Raw genomic sequence first — 19,007 nt, 5'->3', positions numbered from 1 at the left:
CACCATCCTTGGGGGTGTTTTAAAAATGGGTAGATGCGGCGCTTAGGGACAAGGTTTAGATGGACTTGGCAGTCCTGGGTTAATGGTTGGACTTGATAACCTCAGAGGTGTTTTCCAACCTAAATGGTTCTATGATTCTCTGATTCTATTCTATAAAGCTCCGTTTAATCATCTGAATAGATTTTTTTCATACAAGGCTGTATTTAAAACTTGGCAGATGGTTCATGTTGCTTCAAAACTGTTATTTTCTGCCATTTTGCTTTATCTGAACTGAAGGGGCTTGGGGGTTGGTAACTCCCTTCCAGCTGCCAAGCCACAGGAGGAACCCAAGTTTTGGGAGGCAGGAATTGTTCAAGGCAGCTGGTGGTAGCTGGATGGTTTGGACAGAAGGTGATGTCACTTATGTTCCTAACACTCTCAGTCAATGCTCAAAGTCTGTGCACGTACATGAAAAGGTCCAACTACTAAAAATCTGTATCGGATGTTGGTTATTCAATATGACCCTTCTGCATAACGATTTAGCAGTTTGTAAGTGGTTTTCCAAAGCAGTGATCTAAACTAATTTATATTACAGATAGAATATTAGTCTGAGACTCAGTGGTCTTGATTTTCCTCTCCACTGATATTTGTGGGTTTATTCTGGTACTGGCCCAGGAAAACACACCCATGAGCACCTCTAAAACACAGTTCATAGTTATTGTGTTACTAACATTGCTCATAGGCACTGCCGGATCAGGATCAAATTGCTCAGCAGTCTGCAGAATTAATGCCCAAGTGAAAAGCCAATCAAACTCCCTTTGTTTTCAGAGTAAGAGCAGCAAATTTTACTTTGGTTAAGAAGACAATTCTCAACTTTATTGTATTCTTGTAGCAGTTCAGAAAAGAAGATAGAAAGAGCAGGTGGCCAGCTTAAAGCCTGACAGCGGAAGCGAACACAGATCAATTAGTTCCCCTTGAAAGGTTATGCTGTAGGGAAGGAATTAAGATTATAATATTTATTTTTCTTCAGGAACATAAAACTGGCAAACGCTTTCCTATCTCCCTCTAACAATCCAAGAATTCATTTACTTTCCTATTAGTTAGGTCTCAAAACCCAAAAGGATAACTTGGGACTGGAAATCCCTCTAGCGTTTTAGCTTGGGAATAGTGGGCATTCTTTCAGCTTAATGAGAGTGCAGTAGAAGATACGGGGCAACACTGCAGAAATGCTGGTTACTCTGCGTATATTCGTATTACGTTTCACCTATTGTCATGCTAGAGGCCCATTGTAAATTAATTTGGCAGATAAATTTACAATGGCAATTTGCCTTTCAGTTGTATAATTTATTCATGTCAGAAATAATTTATTATATCCTCCCTTAAACCAATCTTTTTTTTTTTTTCCTAGGGTACCACCTTAGTAAATAAAATTTATTGTTTACACTGAGCCTTGTGTGACTTAGCAGTGGTCAGTCAATAACCCCAAGGGGATAGTTTCGGTCACATTACTGGTCACTTATTTGGATGGATGATGGAGTGCCCCGGTCCCATCTGCACATATATTACTCTCTTTTGTCTTAGGAGCACTGTTGGAGAGATTAATTAGGTCCATCTGCAAGGAAGGACCAGCCTTAGGGGATTCAGGTAAATAAAATAAATGCCAAGGGGAAAAAATGCTGAGGGGGATGTTTTGAAAATCAAACTGTTTTCCATAACATTAATGGGGAAATTACATACAGAAGGAGACTAAAAGAAAAGTAAAACTGCCTTTTGGTCTGGGTTATTTCAGTGTGACCTGATAAACATCTATTGCTGCTGTGCTAGGATAAGGATCTATGAAGAGGGTTAAAGTCCCTGGGCAATACTCTCAGCTAATATAAATCAGTATAGCTTTCTGATCTCAGTGGAGCTACCTTCACCTTATAACAGTGGAGATTTGAGCCATATCTGCCACAGCGATATTATTTCTGTCCTTCGAGTGATCCAAGACATGCATCCTAATTCACATTCTGTCTCCTCTTAATTTTTTTTATTATAACAGTGCTATATTCTTTGTGGACCTTACATCCCACATCTGTTTTCCTTCCCTTTAAGCCTCTTTCCATGTTTTCTTCCTTATCTTTTTCTTTTCTTTCCTTTAAACTTTAAAAAGTTCAGCATGCAAATCAATCTAATAGTATTGAGCTAATTGCTATGATCACAGCTTGTAAAATAGAAACGTAGCTCTCACTGACTTTTATATCTTATTATTATACGCATAATTAATTGGTGTAACTAGTACAAAAGCCATGTGAAATTTGTTGCCCTTTAAGTTACATCTCACTCTGTTGCCTTATCAGTCTGAGTGGGGAATTGTATTCCGCAATGCAATGGGATTACAATCCACAATATTTTCATAAAACACAAAATGGAAAAACAAAAAGACCGTTTTTCTCCCTGAGCTTTCACTGTTTTAAGGGACTGGAATATGAGTTGTTTTGCTTTTAAACTTGTGATGGAGTGGTTCCTTATGAGTTTGGAGTTTAGCTCCTGCTGACTTTTAAATTAATTAGTAAAGTCAGAGAAACATGAGTGCATATTTTTGAGATAGAGAGGAGAAACATGAATGATTTAAAAGGAAAGGGAAGAAGCTTACAGAAAGGATGCAAAGAAAAATGTAACTCAATGGGCAAGGGAGGAAGAGCTGCTGGTGATCAGCTCAGCTGCTGTGTCTGCATGAAGAACCCCTGGTGACAGGGAAGGTCCTGGCTCTGGAAACGCACGTGCCTGTCTCCAGCCAGTGCTGGCAGCAGGGGCCACACAGGCTCGGAGAGACAATTCCTTCTGTGGTTGAACTTCGGGGTCTGATTGTAACCGGTTGGTGAGGCCACAGTATGCCATGGATGAAGGGAATGCCTCAGCGTGTGAGTAAGGTGTGGATGAGTACACACCGCCAGGGCCAGGCAGACACCCCTGAGCGTATCTGGGGGTTCACAAACTGTACAGTAGAGGTGGATCGGTACCTCATGGTCATTAGACAAGATTATCATGTAAATAAAAATGTAACTGATGTCTATGGAATCAGGATGAATAGCTCAACATACTGCCCCTGCAGAAGAGACCCTTTATTGCCCAAAGGCCCTTGCTCCTTCTAGCTTGATGCACTTTCTAGATGAAGGGTGTTCTGAGGGCTCTCTCCTGGTCTTGATAAAATTGGTCAATGGCCATAGTCCAGCACCCAGAAAACAAGTCCTGCATCTTAGCAACACTCTCACAGCCAACATGTGCTGGAATAGTTCTTGTTCGTATTGGTGGTGCAGCAAAGGAAAGAAGAGTTGTGGAACTTAAATGGTCCTTTAAAGAATAAATTGTTCCCCCTTAAAATCTTCTGGGCCAATTTATTTTCTCAGGCAGAGATCGGTGGTTCCTATCTCTTTTATGCTGCACAAACTTATTCTCAGAGGTAGCTAAAGACTTTGTCCTGCAAAGTGTGCGCCGTATCACTTCCACGAGGCTCGCTGTACATGTTCTGCAAGATTCTGGAAGCAGGCCTGGGTCATGTAGTATGTCATCAGCTGCGCAAATAGGAAGTTGAAACTGAGGGACTGAGCAGCGTTTTTCTTCAGTTTCATAGCAATACACAGACCTGGTAGGGGTTTCTTGGGCCTGCAGCCTTCTCTTTGTAAGGCTTGACCCTACCTGCAATAGGGAAGCGATTTGTGTCTCTGCGTTTTTTTTCCCCAAGTGTTTTTTTTGTTTGTTTGTTTGTTTGTTTTAGAGTTTTTTTGAGGCTATTGGAAATCTTTAAACAAAGTATTTCAGATGGGGACCAATTATTTTGTCATTTAGTAAAAACTGGAAAATGCTTTGTGCTCTGGTTCCTTGGTTTGGGTTTTTTTTAGAGAAACCCTGTTATTAAAAACAGATATCCCTCACTGAAATTTTCATTTCCTGGGAAAAAAACCCACATTTTCCATCAAAATATTTCAGTTAAAGAGCTATGCCAGGTCTCCAGGGTGTCCTTCTGAAAAGACAGGGGAAAAAGAATCAGTAGAAAAAGAGTGACTATTAACAGCCAAATATTTGGTTCTGTTCTGTGGTTCTTACTCAGGTAAAACACTTCCTGGGATAAGAAATGAGAGCAAATTTCAGCATGTAGGAACTGGAGAATCCTGCCTAACACATGGCTAAATTAACTCCCAGAGCTATACATTTTCCAGGAGTGAACGCATTTTATACATACCTGAAGTAACTGACTTGCTGGTTTTACAGAGTGAGCCTAAGAAGTGAAGAACGGTTGTGAATGTACCATGAAGCTGGCTCAGCAAAGGTTTTCCTACAATTAAAATACATCTGGCTCTGTTCTGAGTGGGAAGTCACAGACCCCTGAATGTTTTGAGTATTTCCTTATGCACAACAGCAGAAAAACACCACATGCCGTAACGCATCAGATTCTGTTCCCCATAATTGTGTGGATAAATCAGCAGCAATAAGGAATCTTAATTTAGAATCTTTGACCTGACACAGGGATTCAATGCAAAGATGATGGAAACGGTCGTGGGAAGCGCGGGAGGCACAGCGCGGCACTCTGATCTTTAGCACACTGGTGTTAATTTTGAGAAGCGTGAGACAGCTCGATGTGTTGCTCCAGAAAGGCTGGTGACCGCGGCGGGCACTGCTCCTCCCGGTGCCACCGGAGTACGGGCCGGTCCTGCAGCCCTGCCCGCCGGCTGCCGGGGGGGCACAGCGCGGTCAGACCGCGGGGGTGCCATGGCTTCGGCCCTCGCCCCTCGCCAGGGGCAGGCGTGGGGGCTGCACCCCGCCACCCCGGGCAGGGTCCGCGCCCCGGCACCGCCGCGGCCGGCGGTCCCCCGGTGGCAGCGCTGGGCCCGGCTCGGGGCGGGGGTGCCCGGTGCTCCCGTGCGGGGTCCAGCCCCGCGCCCGGGCAGGCTGCGCCCACTGGGATGGCCCGTGGGATCGCCGTCCCTTCCCTGCCCGCTTCTGCGGCCTTTCATCGAGCCCTCGGGGCGCACCGCGGCTGCGGGACAAGCGACAGCCGGGCCCCCGTGCGGGGCAGCCCGCAGGCAGCTGGCAGGCGGCACGGCGGGAGGGCAGGGCGTGATGGATGGGGCCGGGGGCGGCCGGCGGGGCGGCGGCGGGGAGGGGGCGGCCGGCTGGCGGCGCCAGCCCCGGGGGAAGGGGTGGGGGGGCGGGGGGTGTGACCCGCGCTGCAGCCGCCGCCGCGGCCCGCCCCGCTCACACGGTGCCCGAGCCGCCGAGCGAGCAGCAGCGCCGCGTCCCCGCCGCCGCCCCGCCATGCCCAACTTCGCCGGCACCTGGAAGATGAGGAGCAGCGAGAATTTCGACGAGCTCCTCAAGGCGCTGGGTGAGGCAGGGGGAGCCCGGCAGCGGGGCGGACGGCGGGCTGCGGCCGGGGCCGCGCTCCGGTGCCCGGTGCCGGCGGGGAGCCGGGGGCGCGGCGGGGCCAGACCGAGCCTCATCTGCCCGGTTCGGGGGCTGCGCCGGGCCGGCGGCCCCTGCCGCGCTGTGCGGGGGCGCCTCCGGGACCCGCGGGGCCGCGCTGCCGTCCGGGGCGGGCGGGCTGCGGGGCCGGGCTGCGCGCCGAGCTCTGGGGCCGCGCTGTCGCTGCGGGCGGCGCCGGGGCTGAGCCGGGCACGGCTCCTGCAGCTCCGCTTCCCCCGGCTCCCCCAGGTGTCAACGCCATGCTGAGGAAGGTGGCGGTGGCGGCCGCCTCCAAGCCGCACGTGGAGATCCGCCAGGACGGGGATCAGTTCTACATCAAGACCTCCACCACCGTCCGCACCACTGAGATCAACTTCAAGATCGGGGAGAGCTTCGAGGAGGAGACGGTGGACGGGCGAAAGTGCAGGGTAGGAGGAGAGCGGGACGGGGGGATGTTGGGCGGGCGGGTGTTTTTCAGGTGGGACAAACGCACCTGCTGGCGGCGTCCCCAGGGCGCGGCACCGCAGCCCCCCACCCCCTTCCCCCAGCAGCGCTCGGGGGGCTCTGGGTGCTCCCCGCGCCTCGTCCCTCGGCTGGCAGCGCCGTTCTCCCCCGTGCGCGGCAGAGCCGCGGGCGCGGAGCGGGCCGGTGCCCGGGTCCCCGTGGCGGGGCAGAGCCGCAGGCGCGGAGCGGAGCGGGCCGGTACCCGGAGAGCGGCGGTCCCTGCTCGGCAGCTCCGGGCCGGCGGGGTGAGCGGCGCGTTCTGCTCCCCGCTCCCCCGCAGCCCTCCGTGCGGCCCGAGCTCTGCCCAGCCGGTCCCTGACGGGTACGCGGGGAACGGTGGAGCAAGAGAGACCTCAAGAGTCAGAATCTGGTGCACAGACCTGACATAACTTTTGTCCTGAACTGAACCAGCCGAGTTCGCAAGCGGGACCGCGGACCGGCGGTACCGGGGCTGCAGTCCTCACCCGTTCCCGCACAGGTGCGTGCCTCCGGTTTGCTGTCAGGTGAGTGTTTAGCAGCGAGAGGCAGCCCTGCAGCCGGTGTTGCAGCAGCCATGATGACACACACCCCCACCCCCCACCCACCCCCGCAGCAGCAGTGCCCCGGCGGCGCTCCCCGAGCGTGGGGGCTTGAGCCCTGCGCGCCCCTGCGTCCCCCCGGCGTGACCGCTCGGGGGCTGCGGGGCGGCCCCGCTGTGGGGTCCGGCCGTCGGAGGGCTGGGCGGTGACCGTGGCTGTCCTTCGCAAAAAAGGTATCGAAGGCGTGGGTGGGTTAGTTATCCTGTCCTCGGGCACTCTCACATTGTCAGGGAAATATAGGAAACACTTCTAAAAGTATGAATAAAGACTTTCAGAATGTAGTCCCAAATAAGAATACAGTTTTAGAAGTACCCTGTGATTGGTGAAACACTCGACTTTCCCAAATACGATCTCTGCTAGATCGTGGGCTGGCTCCTGAAACCCTTTGCGCCACTTAAAATTCCGAACTTACTGTCTCCAGCGCAACTGCTGTAAATTTAAATTTATGCAAAAGGGAGGCAGATTCTGGGCATCGGGGACCATGTAGGACATCCACTTGATCTCTAGGACGAGTTACCATATATTTAACAGTTTGTTCAGGAAATGTTGCCGGCTTTGCTAATTTATCTTGTTCGGCAAAAGTATGTTTTAGTGTCTTCATGCATAATGCATATACAATAAATGTGACCTGCTTTCTAGAGCAGGATTTATCACTGCAGATGGAAAAACAATAATTATGGCTGTAAGCTATGAAAGTTGGAAAAATCTGAAAGAAATGTGTTTTGTGAAGTAGTAAATTTTTTCCATGTGTTGTGAAATTATTTATAGTCCACTCTCAGGAGTAAGTCGTACTGCTGTGTGTATATAACCAAAATGTGGCCACAGAGCAGAAACTGACAGATAATAAAATAATACTTCAGGATGTAATTCACAATATCTGGCAAAATTGCTGACTGGTGATAGATTTTGATACACTTTACGGGGTGGAGGGTTTTGTTCTGCCAACTAACTTGATCCATTGTTCATACAGACAAAGAGGGAGTCCTATGTAGTCATACTGCAAGGCATAGCTTCTATAACTGCTGTTTGTGAAGGGTTGTTGGCTTAAAAAACCTATTGTTTTGAAAAAAATACTTAAACAGCTAATTTTAAATCAAAGTAAAGGCTTTTTTCCTTCAAAAGTCTGGGAATTGTTAACTTGAACTTATGCATACATATGCACACACATGTATGTGTATATGTATATGTTCACAAACTAACATTACTTGCACATTCATTACAGGGCATCCTTCTGCACAGCTGTTCCATTGCACTGTAGAATAATAGTTCAGTGCTAGAATGAAAAGCAGCAGAGTCAGGGCTTGCTTGTTTGTGAAAGCTAAACAAAATCCTATGTTTTTCTTCTTTTTCTTTTTCAGTGGTTTCATAGTCATTATTGAAATGCTTTGAAAAATGCCTAAGGGTATTTCAATCTCCAGGCTCACAACCGTAAAAAAAGTAATACTGCAAACACTAGGATTGTAACAAAGTTTCTTTAATTTAGTTGTGATTTATTCTAGTTTGTTAGCACAGTAAGTGTTTAACATACAGTTAACATGGCACAGTGCCATATAGCATGAAAGGTTATAAGTGACAAGTACCGTGTTATTTATGATGACGACACGATACTTAAGGTTCTTTATGCTTTTACACTAAGGGGATTCTGTAGTGATAAATAACATGTCAGATCAAACCACATGTGTGCAAAGATGCTTGGGAATGTAGACACTGCATTATCACGTGGTTCTAAATTACACTTTTCAGCATCAAGCGTTTTATGAAAACTGGGTGGCTTTTTAATTTGGCAACAGATGTGGATTTACACTGAAAAGACACATTTACAATTACTTTTTGATTAATATATGCCTGTTTCCAAAATGGCCCCTCAACACCTTAATTTTGATTTCACCACTTTCCACTGATACCTTTTTCTTTTTGCCTTTATCTGTGTGTTGCTCCTTTGCTGCAGCAATTATTCTCACTGCTGCTCATTGTTGTCTCTGCTTCATGCTGCTGGGGAATATAATTAATGTTATTCCTAATGGTTTTCTTGCCTGCAGAGTTTGGCCACTTGGGAGAATGAAAACAAGATCTATTGCAAACAAACTCTTATTGAGGGAGATGGCCCCAAAACATACTGGACTCGAGAGCTAGCTAATGATGAGCTGATTTTGGTAAGAAACTTGAACCCACCCAATACATGCACCATATTAACAGTTTTACCATGTAGCATGACTTACTATTTTTCCTTACTGAAATCCATCTGGAAAACTACCATTTTCATAATCCTCTGCAGTACAATTCATACATCACTTTTTTTCCTTTCTTTTAAAATGTTTGTTGTTGTGGGGTTGTTTTTTTAAGAACAAATGAAGATCTATGCCAGCTGTCACATTTTATTGCTATAACTTTTGTTGTACTCCTACTGGTAGAATAATCACAAGTGGGCCACTTCTGCTCTGTAAATTCATACCACCACCGAAGAATTCGTGTGATTTATTGCAGATCTTCTCTGGTGAAAGTGAGATCAAGGCATTTTGACCTTATTTCTGGAGAACCTTCTCTTTTAGTCATGTGCATAATAAGTTGCTTCTTATCCACAATCACACGCTGTATAGCAGGAAAGATGTGGCATGTTGTTAGCATACTCTAATCTCATTCTGTTCATGAACATGTAATTCCTTCCCCATCTCTGCCACCTTCCCCAATTCCTCGATCAGATCTGAACCAGTTCAGAATTGCCTTGAGTTTCTCCGCAATATGCCGGTTTTCACATGTGCAGTCAGCCAACACCCCCAGTCCGGCGTGACCCTCCTATGGCAGCAGGGTCGCAGCAGGCGCGCTGGGCAGCACCTCTGCAACTGCCTTGCCATGTGTGCTGCGAATCGTGGGGGGTTGGCGAGTTATATTGAACTCAGTCTGTTACAGCTGAGTTCTCTTCACTGAATCTTTCCTCAGTAGTCACTCTACATTAATGAAACGATATTCAAAACTGGATAGAGACACACTTTCTCCGGGTTACAAGTCGCACAGTTCAGCTTGAGTTCAGAATCATTTTATTGTACATGTTCTTACTGGCGAATTCCGGATAAATAGTTGATTTGACTGTTACACCTCATCAGTTTGGACATGGAAGACAGGCTGCTGGAATGACGGGTAAGAAAACATCAAAGCAGGGAGATTTTATTTCAGACTCTCACATGAACTAAACCTCTGCACTTTAAAAAACAAACACCCTCCCCGGTGTTTCTGTAAAGCAGTTGAAGCTCTGTTTTTAAGATTGCATCTGAAACAAAAACAGGACCCAAACCTAACCAAGTGTAAACAAAAGGCTTTTAAAGTGTTAATATTATTCCAGACATCTTGGAACAGTTCACCCACCCCTTATGAGGAGGTGTATGCTCTTAGTGAAATCACACTGACTTCTATTGAATGAATACTCCAATTCTGGATAATTTCTTTTGACTCAGCCACTGGAATTCCTTATATTATCAAAAAACTCTGGGAGGCAAAGTACTTTGATCTCTGCTTCACATCTTTATGTATAATGCAGTGGACAAAATACATTCACAATGATAATTGTTCCAGCTTTCTAACAATCCATTTCTGTAGCTTATTATTTAAGCAACAAACTAATGAGGCAGCTGTTAAATGAAGAGAACTGCTCCAGGGAAAGCAGGAAAGCCAGTCATAATACAATTGCCTCCTGCAATCAACAATGTGAACTTGCCCTGCTGGGGAAGGAGAATGAAGTTGGTTAAGAAACCAGAGTGGTTCAAAGATTATAAAGCTATCTAACCTTTTTTCTTGTATAATGCAGTCTGTTGAGATTATCTGAATTAATTATTTTTCAAACTAGGGTATAAATTAGAAAAACTTCCTTCTTATTAAAATATTTCCATTTGTAGGAACTCAATCACAACTTTTGATAAGTTGTTTTGCTGGTTGATTTCCTTTCCATTAAAAGTACACATTATTTCTAATCTGTACATGTCTGGATTCAACTTCCATGATTACATATTGCATATAAAAGAACCTAAATAATATGCCTGAAGTTACTGCAAATACTTGTCTTAACAGCACTGATCAAGCTGCCTCTTGGAAGGAAGAACCTTCTCGTTGTTAAGCTAAACCACTGGGAGACCTTGAGCCCTTCAGTATAAAGCAAGCTTTCCTGGAATTGTTCTTCCAGTGCTTCCATAAGCTCCAATTTATCAGTATCCTTTGTAAACTATGAACATCGGAACCACACGTAACTGTGTTGCTAGCAACCGCACTAGCACCTGACATAGTGGTGACTTCATCTCCCTACTCTTACCTGAAATTATTCTGCTTTATATCCAAAGACTCCGGGAACTCATGCTCAGCTGATCACGATCCCAAGTAATCTTCCTGGTTTCGGATTCCCCCGACTGATCCCCTTCCCCTCTCCTCCAAGCTGGGACTGTGTTCGTCGGTAAACTAAAATGTACCATTTTACCGTGGCCATGATGAAAACAGTAGTGTTTGCTTCTACATGGTCCAGAGCATTGTCTCTGCCCGTCACTATTTAATACGATGTGCAGTTCCGTTCTCCTGCCTCCTTCTGGAGTGTAGTGGCCTCTTTTGCTTTATTAAACGGTAGGACATGACTTGGTCCTCAGGACAAAGATTTTCAAGCCCCTCGTGACACTTGAAGGGACTGAATGTACTAAATCTTTTAAATACATGGGTCAAGGTGTTCAGAATCTTCTGACACCCTGATGCTCAGCAATGACGCGTTTCTAGGAGTAACAGTGGTGAGTGTGAGGGGTCTGGTCCTTCAGAGAAATTGAGATGGCCAAAGCTAACTCTTCTGGGAGGCAGCAAAGCGTTCTGCTGTTTGGAGGAAGGCAGAAGAGGGTAAGGGAAGTGACATTTTCTTGTCTGTGGCCCCTAATTTTAGAATGCTAGAATATTCCATCTAGACTATTATTTGGGTTTAGAAGCTAAACTACCTGGAGGGACTGGCTGAGGTGTGCTCCTCAGCTGTAACGGGGAGCACAGTAAGGATAGCAGCTCTTTGTAAGGAGACCCTGTGATCCCATTTGATCCCATCATCGATTGCGTGTGGGGTTTTCATCCCACCAGTGAAGAAAGATTCAATTTAAGATAAAGTAATCTATTAATAAATACAATATTCATCTTAGATTATTGTAAAATATTTTATCTTATGCTTGGAAATTTTCCTTGGATCTGAGTCTGCAAACCCCTGCTTACATCTTACTTCTTCAAACCTAGGATCACAGTAAGAAGGGATCTTTCTTTGTCTTCTTTCTTTCTTCTTCCATTCCCCCAGCTTTTTTAGGGTTCTCTAGGGCCTGAGATTCATTCTCATTGTCTTGCTGCCCATACCACTTCAAACATTCAGCAGTTCCCATCTTCACACTTCTCAAACCTCCCTCCCTACCTGAGAAATACTTTGTGTTCCTTTGCTCTTTCTGATGTGCTCCGGTAAGCCCTCCTCATTTCCATTCTGGCAGAGCACCTTAAATAAGGAGAAGGAAACCACATTCTTGTGAAGTCCTAGATGTCTGCAGCTGGGAAGCTGTCTTTATGGGGCAGAGCCTGCGACGTAGCAGTTTAGGAACTCTCTAAGGCTGGTACTTAATTCTCACAGTCTCTGCGCCTGTTTCTCTATCCAAAGAAATCTTCCAAGATGCCTTGAGTCTCCTGCTCAGCTATTACATGCATTTGCAGAAGAAATCAGGAAAACTCATACCCTGTTCAGAAAAACTTGCAAGAAGGAATCTGAACTGTGTTAGACTGAGGCATGAATAGAAAAAAGGCTTGGGGCAACAGGCAGGGGGTAAGGAATGAGTTTTACTCTCCTAATACTGGCTGCATAAATGTTGGAGCTTTGCCACATCATTTTAATCTAATATGCTACGTCGCTTAAGGGGTCCATTTGATTATGACATTTTCCTAGTGGAAGGATGTATTTTTCTCCCCAGCACAGCACATTAAATAAATGCATTTATTATCACATATAATAATAATAATTTTAAAAATCAGTATTGAATTGTCATGACTACCACAGAGCTAAAATAGAAACCATATTACTGTGTAATTATCAATCTTTCTTGTATCCTGGCAGAAGTATTCCTTATGTTCTTCAAAGATATTCCCTTGGAGCAATATGTGGTCTTCCATGTCACATCACATCCTCTGGTACACAGATGCTGGGAGTAAACTAGTTAGCAACGGTTTCCTTTACCTTCAGGTACCAGTTAAGTTTGCCTTTAATTCTCCTTGGCTCCTTGCAGCATGGAGAATGAGATTACCCTTATCAGTAGCATGAGTAATATTTGGCTCATACAATGGCAGAGGTAGGTTTAAAGTCTTGTTAGAAAAAGTCCTTTCAGCTGCGTAAAGGAAGAAGGATCAAGCTCTGCTTTATAAAAAAAGGTGCTGTGAACGCGTTAGAACATTGCAACTACTTCCATCCGTGCTGTTTATATTAATCCCATCAGAAGCACTTGCTGGGATTTCAGTGCTGCATTTTAGAAGTGCTGAACAATACAGATAAAAAATTTTACAGGGAATATGCGAGCAAGGGAGGGTGAAAATGACAGTTCCCCATCAAAGTCCACATTTGTTTGTCTTGGTTGTATCTTTAGATTGTATTACATTGTACTTTAAGACTGTAACCACAGAGAATCAGAGTATCTGTATTTACAACTCCACATTCATAAATTATACTTGGATTAGCACTTGAGCAATTAAGATCAGAATATAACATAAAAATATTTATTTCCTTGTCTAAAAATTAAGATCTGGGATAAAGTCTATTCTAACACTCTTTCTCTTTTCTTTTATACTCTATCTTTTTGCTGTGGCTGTGTGTTTTTGTCAGGGACATTAATGAGCTATCAATCACTTGTGTAAGTCAGAAGAACAAAAGGTTGGCTCTTTACAAAGTTAAAGGATGCTTCTTCCAAATGTTAGCTATTCAAATGAGAAACATTTATATTCAGACTTTATCTGCATTACTGCTTTCATGGCTGCTCATGCCTCTATATATTTTAGTTTAATCTGTAACACAGAAACATTTTGAAGTGGGTGATTACTGAAGAGGGGCTTTAAAAACAGCCTCAAACCGCATTTTACACAGTTCACGTATCACACAGGGGTTCTCAGAATCAATTATAGCAAGGGTCAAAGATCAGAACATTAGGGGGGTTTCAAGCATGGTTTCTATTCTACATTCCCTCCCCAGAAAAATTATGCCATAGTTGATTAAAACTGGTGAGCTGTGGAGCCTAGATGAGCGAGTGAACATTTTTTAAATAATATTGCTGGCTTCTAAAATTAAACATAGTAGGTAAGACGGGTCAGTGCAGATTTGACAGGATACTTTGCAGCCGAATGCTGAGATTTGTGATGTGCCTAAGCCTGGTATCAAGCAAGGTTAGGCTACCTAAGTGTTTAACTTTTCTATAGCTTTTGGAGAGTGATCTTAAGTAAAATCAGTTATCAAAAGGAGGGTCTACTCTTACTGAGGTCAGTGGGTTTTTTTGCTGCTGACCTCATTAAAGCAGTCTTGATAAAAGTTCAGAAGCTTATAATAATAACACATACGTATGTGTTGCATGGACCTAATGCTTTAATTTACTATTTGCCATGAGCAGAGTTACAAGGGGGCTTAGGTATCTGCAGTCTCTGCTCACTAGTACAGCCTAGTCTGGGTCACATCCCAAACATACAAGCAGAGAAAGATTCATAGAATCATTTAGGTTGGGAAAGACCTTTACGATCATCAAGTCCAACCATTAACCCAAGACTCCCAAGCCTTTCACTGACCCATGTCCCTAAGCGTTTTTAAACACCCCCAAGGATGGTGATCCCACCACCTCCCTGGGCAGCCTGTTCCGATGCTTGGCCGCCCTTTCAGTGAAGAAATTTTTCCTAATATCCAACCTATCCCTCCCCTGGTGTAGCGTGAGGCCATTTCCTCTTGTCCTGTCACTTCTTATCTGGGAGAAGAGACCAACCCCCACCGCCTGCAACCCCTTCTCAGGCAGTTGTAGAGAGTGATAAGGTCCCCCCAGAGTCTGCTCCTCTCCAGGCTAAAAACCCCCGGTTTCCTCAGCTGCTCTTCTTAAGACTAGTGCTCCAAGAAGCCAAAGCCATTTGCATCTTTATATATATATATTTTTATATTTATGTATATAGCCTTTTACAGTATCAGTTGTAGCTCAGATGTTTGCTGTGTACTGGCTTTCAAGACTACCTTTGTCTCACGTTCTTACCTCTGTCATTCACGCATTGCATGGCTCGGAGGAAACTCTGTAATATAGCAGTATGCAAACACAAGTGCCAATGTTTAACTACCTTGGTAAATGACCTGATTTTGCATGGTCCTGTGATTCACATCCTGCAGAAAGGGAGGTTGTATTTTGGGTGATTTGCTATTAACGTCCAAGTGTGAAGGTCAGGGCTGCACCTTCTCTGACCGTAATGATCAACCTCTTTCATGGAACATCACAGGAGTCAGGAGTAGAACAGAAATACGCAGTATGCCTTTACTGGAAAGATTTATATCTTTATTCTGGATAACATGGAAGTATGCATGTGGACAAAGCCTTCCCTGAGGATTCATTTAAGTAATCTCTTTTCTCCATTTGTTTGCCGATGTGTTCTGTCTTCCCTTTGTAAGTTGCCTCTGCAGGCTGGTCAGTCACAAGCAGGTTAACGGGATTTTTGCATACACTGGCAGAAGTGGTCTTTCCCAGGTGATTGTTTCAATGACAGTCTTCCTAATTATACTGTGTGCTCCATTTATCACAAAGGCTTCTTGGCAAATGTTTATAAAGAAGGCCTTCAAAAAGCAGATTTACTCATACAGTAATATATTACTGCCCTGTAATTCTCTTTCAATCTCTAATGATGCCAGTGGCCATCAGATTCAGAGTGAACATGTTAGAGGTCAATTGTTGGATTACCCACTGTGCGGGGCTTTGTTTGCAATGTGCTTTTGGACTCAACTATAGATTATGACAAGCTAAGTGAAGAAAACAATTCTGTCATTTGCAGCCATTGCACATTTAAAATCCTGGTTTAGATTTAGACAGAAGCCTTGCATTGCAGCGTTTTGTAAGAGAAGTGGGACCTTTGCAAGCTAATGAAAATCCTGCATCTTCCCATCAGATTTGAATTGCAGTTTGGTAGCGTTGCAGTTTTTTTTAGTTGCTTTGGTGAAACTTCACCACCAAATAGCCAGGATTGCTTGCTCTCTTTCTTTTTATTAGGAAGTTCTTCTCCTTTGGGTCACGGAAATCTTTAAAGTCCGTTTGTTCTGATAGGAACTGTCACTAGAATTGGAACCACAGACCAAACTGCTTTATCCTACCCCTGAATACAAGGATTTGAGTGTGAAGGGCAGAGGAGTAACCACCTTTTGATGTGGATCTTCCCCTGAGCTTGGGCCCAGCTGTACATAGTAGATGTTTCTGTGAGAAACCACGAGGAAAGGAAGACAGCAAGTCTGAACATGTTCCTTTTTGCTTTGTTTAGCAACATTTAATGGAATTTTATCAACAGTAGTAAGTTACAATAAGATAAAGAAACGCCTTTTACCTTAGTCTACCCTTAAACCACATGCATAACCATGACAATCAAAGCCATTTATTTATGTGCTTCAGTATGGAATTAGGTTGCTAATCATCTGAATGGGTGTAAGGTATAAAATCTAAGTGCTAAAAAATGCAGCTTATTCTTGAAACAGGTCAGAAGCCACAGAACCTAAGCTGGGCCTTCAAGGAAAGGATGCCTGGCTCTTTGAGAAGTGCCCAGCGGCTGCATGGTACTCCAGAGTAATTGCAATTGGGCTTTGCATTCCTTTTATCTTGTTATGATCTAGATTGAAAGATTGTGTTAAATTATAGTGGTTTTTCAGACTGTGAGGCTGGCGTGTTGCAGAGGATGACAATCCTTGTGTATAGCAAGGTTTGGGGGAAGGAGTTTGTCTCTTACTTTCCCCGAAAGAAGACGCTTAAACATTCTAGGAGCTTACGAGAGCTTTAGCAAAGGGCTGCTGCGGCCTTTCTGGTTGAGCTGGTGATGTGGTACCCGCTCACGTCCTGGGATGCAGCTCCAGATGTCAGACCGGGGCCCTGTCAGCTCCTGAAGAAACTGTACAAAGATGGGTTCATTACTATTGGTGATTTGTGTTGAAATATCAGTGGGGGACCCAAACTTCGCCATGCTTAGCAGTGCCTGAACATGCCACAGGAAGCCAGTCACTGTCGCAGTGACCTTCCAGTCCCCACAGACAACCTCAAGCCCTGGATGGCCTTGACTCTGACTTGCTTTCTCTGGCGAGGCTCCTGCCAAAATAATTTCACCTTTGTGTATAATTTTGGAAATGCCAAAGGAAGCCGTAGTAAGGGTACTTACAGCTGGTGCTGTGAGCAAGAAACTATCTGCATCCTTTAACATTACATTTTCATGTATAGCTAAAAATTTATATAAAGATCAATATGATAAGCTTTTTATATGCATAAACCCAAAGTCTGTACCTCCAGAATACTAACAAATTTTTCTCCTTGGTAAAGTGAACAAATTATAAGCCAGAGTCAGTTTTAAAGCCAAGTCCTTTCAAAGAGGTGTTGGCCAAAACAGGTGTAGAAATCATTAAAACAAATAAAGTCCAGCTGAATTTTCCTGACACACTGGGGTAGGTCTTGATTATATTTTTCAGTGAGACCTTGGCAGTTCTTACAGCCCAGCATCCCACCTTGCAGCTCGGTGGTGGTGAGCTCAGAACTGTCTGTCAGTGTAGCTGAACGTGAGGTTTTTCGCAGTCAGTATTTCCTCGCTCTTGCAGCCATTATTTCCTTCATGTTTAATTGCTTGCTTAGATTTTAGCCTGCCAGACCTGCCACTACAGACACGTGCTTGGGGGTTAGGTCACTTTCTCAGGTCGCTGCCACAATTCTGTCCCGCATGCGTGTCCTGATGCTCTGTACTGCTGTACTGCTCTGGTGGAGTTACCTTTAAGGGCAGAACGACAGTGATTTAAAAAACACGGGCTGTCAGATGCAGATCTGAAACTGTTTCAGTCGGTGGTGTAACATCATGTAACACCAGCTCTGAAGTCTCTGGAAAATGAAGGTGCACTGAGGTACGGAACCTGGTATAGGAAATGAGGTTTAAGTGATGTGGAAGGAGTGATCTCCACCACATTTTTCTGCGTTATGTGCCCTCATTTCCAACCCTTATCAAAGTTAATGAATTCACTGCTTAAGGTCACAGTATCCTCAAAGAAGGTTGCGATTGACACTGCCCACCGTACAACCCGGGAGGTTTCGGTATCCCAGCAAGGTGTGTCAGCATCTTGCAGCAGCGTTATGTTTACAGGCTGGGTGTACCTTCTCCAGATCTTCAGCATTGCTCCTTTGGCTTCGTTTGAACTCCTGTGATTTATACCTGCGGATACCAAAGAATACCTTTTGAACATGCCATCTGAATTCCACCCTCAGCATTTCCAGTTCAAAGTGCTGCAACTGTTTCTAAATATAACAGTACATTCCAAATTCTCTTTCTTTTCTCATGTTTATTTTAAATGCATGCCAAGAAACTACAGAGAAAGGGAATTTCTGTGTCATTTATCATTCTAACAAAATTCATCTTGCCTTGGAAAAAAGGTCACTTACATTGCACTCCTCTTCCAAAATGACTCCTTTCTTTACTCTTGGCTGTCAAAAGGCATAAGAAAATGTATTTCTGCTGTAGAACTAGCTGCTATAGCAAAAATAACAAAAAAATATCTTAAATATTTGCTGATTCCATCTCTTCTGATTGATTTCTGTTTCTTTTCCAGACCTTTGGTGCTGATGATGTTGTGTGCACAAGAATTTATGTAAGAGAGTAAACCCATCAATTTACTTGTCATCTGGGATGAAGTGGAGAACTGTGAAAAATCCCCAGTATAATGAGTATCTGTGTGTGCTGTTACTAATGCCAATGCCGTGTTGTATGTGACCGTGTGTGTTGTATCTGAACCCATATCCTCCCTTGTGTATTTTGATTTCACTTTTCATCGCAGACACTGTTCCTTCCTACTTTTATGCCATCATTTTCCATGTCTGCTTTGTATTTTGTAGTTGTCCCTTGCTATGGTTTCGTCAATTATTAAACTTATTGGGCATAACTCACAGCCGTTTTGGGGTGTTTTTAACAGAAAACCCAGCAGTGCTTTGGTTAGATTGAAACAGTTTGTATGCTGTGGACGTCAGAGCGGTGTCGTGCTGCTGTTAGCTGGTGTGGTGCTGCCGAGGGACCCTCCTGTGGGAGGGCAAGTGACTGGCAAGGGTTGGCACAGGGCGCTCTCAGAGCCAGGACTCTGCTTCTCTCCTTCTTGCTGTCCTGTCTCCTTGGCAGAGTTGTTGAGGAGTAATTCCTGTGTCCTGTGGTTACTGGGACTGTGATTCAGTAGAACCAGGCGAGATCTTTACCCTCTTCCCTGCTGCATCCCTGAAGAATGCCCAGACTGTCCCTGCTGGG

The 19,007-nt window shown here is 44.7% G+C and overlaps 1 protein-coding gene across 1 annotated transcript; it reads left to right on the top strand.

Moving 5' to 3' along the window:
• The first annotated feature begins 5,130 nt into the window (after positions 1 to 5,130).
• On the top strand, positions 5,131 to 18,658 carry CRABP1 (cellular retinoic acid binding protein 1). Its single transcript, XM_055792452.1, has 4 exons — positions 5,131 to 5,344; positions 5,671 to 5,849; positions 8,543 to 8,656; positions 18,325 to 18,658. The coding sequence occupies exons 1-4, from the start codon at positions 5,275 to 5,277 to the stop codon at positions 18,373 to 18,375; spliced, it is 414 nt and encodes a 137-aa protein (XP_055648427.1). The 5' UTR covers positions 5,131 to 5,274; the 3' UTR covers positions 18,376 to 18,658.
• The last annotated feature ends 349 nt before the right edge of the window (positions 18,659 to 19,007 follow it).

Source organism: Falco peregrinus, chromosome 1, assembly GCF_023634155.1.
Source record: "Falco peregrinus isolate bFalPer1 chromosome 1, bFalPer1.pri, whole genome shotgun sequence".
NCBI lineage: Eukaryota > Metazoa > Chordata > Aves > Falconiformes > Falconidae > Falco > Falco peregrinus.
Note: the sequence above shows the minus strand (reverse complement) of the source record. Positions and strands in the feature narration are given on the sequence as shown.

What these genes read in the sequence shown, in the direction of transcription:
- CRABP1 (XM_055792452.1), top strand. Translation starts at nt 5,275, where the DNA reads ATGCCCAACTTCGCCGGCACCTGGAAGATGAGGAGCAGCGAGAATTTC. An exon ending in TGGACGGGCGAAAGTGCAGG is followed by an intron (nt 5,850 to 8,542) that starts GTAGGAGGAGAG and finishes TCTTGCCTGCAG; the next exon opens with AGTTTGGCCACTTGGGAGAA. An exon ending in CTAATGATGAGCTGATTTTG is followed by an intron (nt 8,657 to 18,324) that starts GTAAGAAACTTG and finishes TTTCTTTTCCAG; the next exon opens with ACCTTTGGTGCTGATGATGT.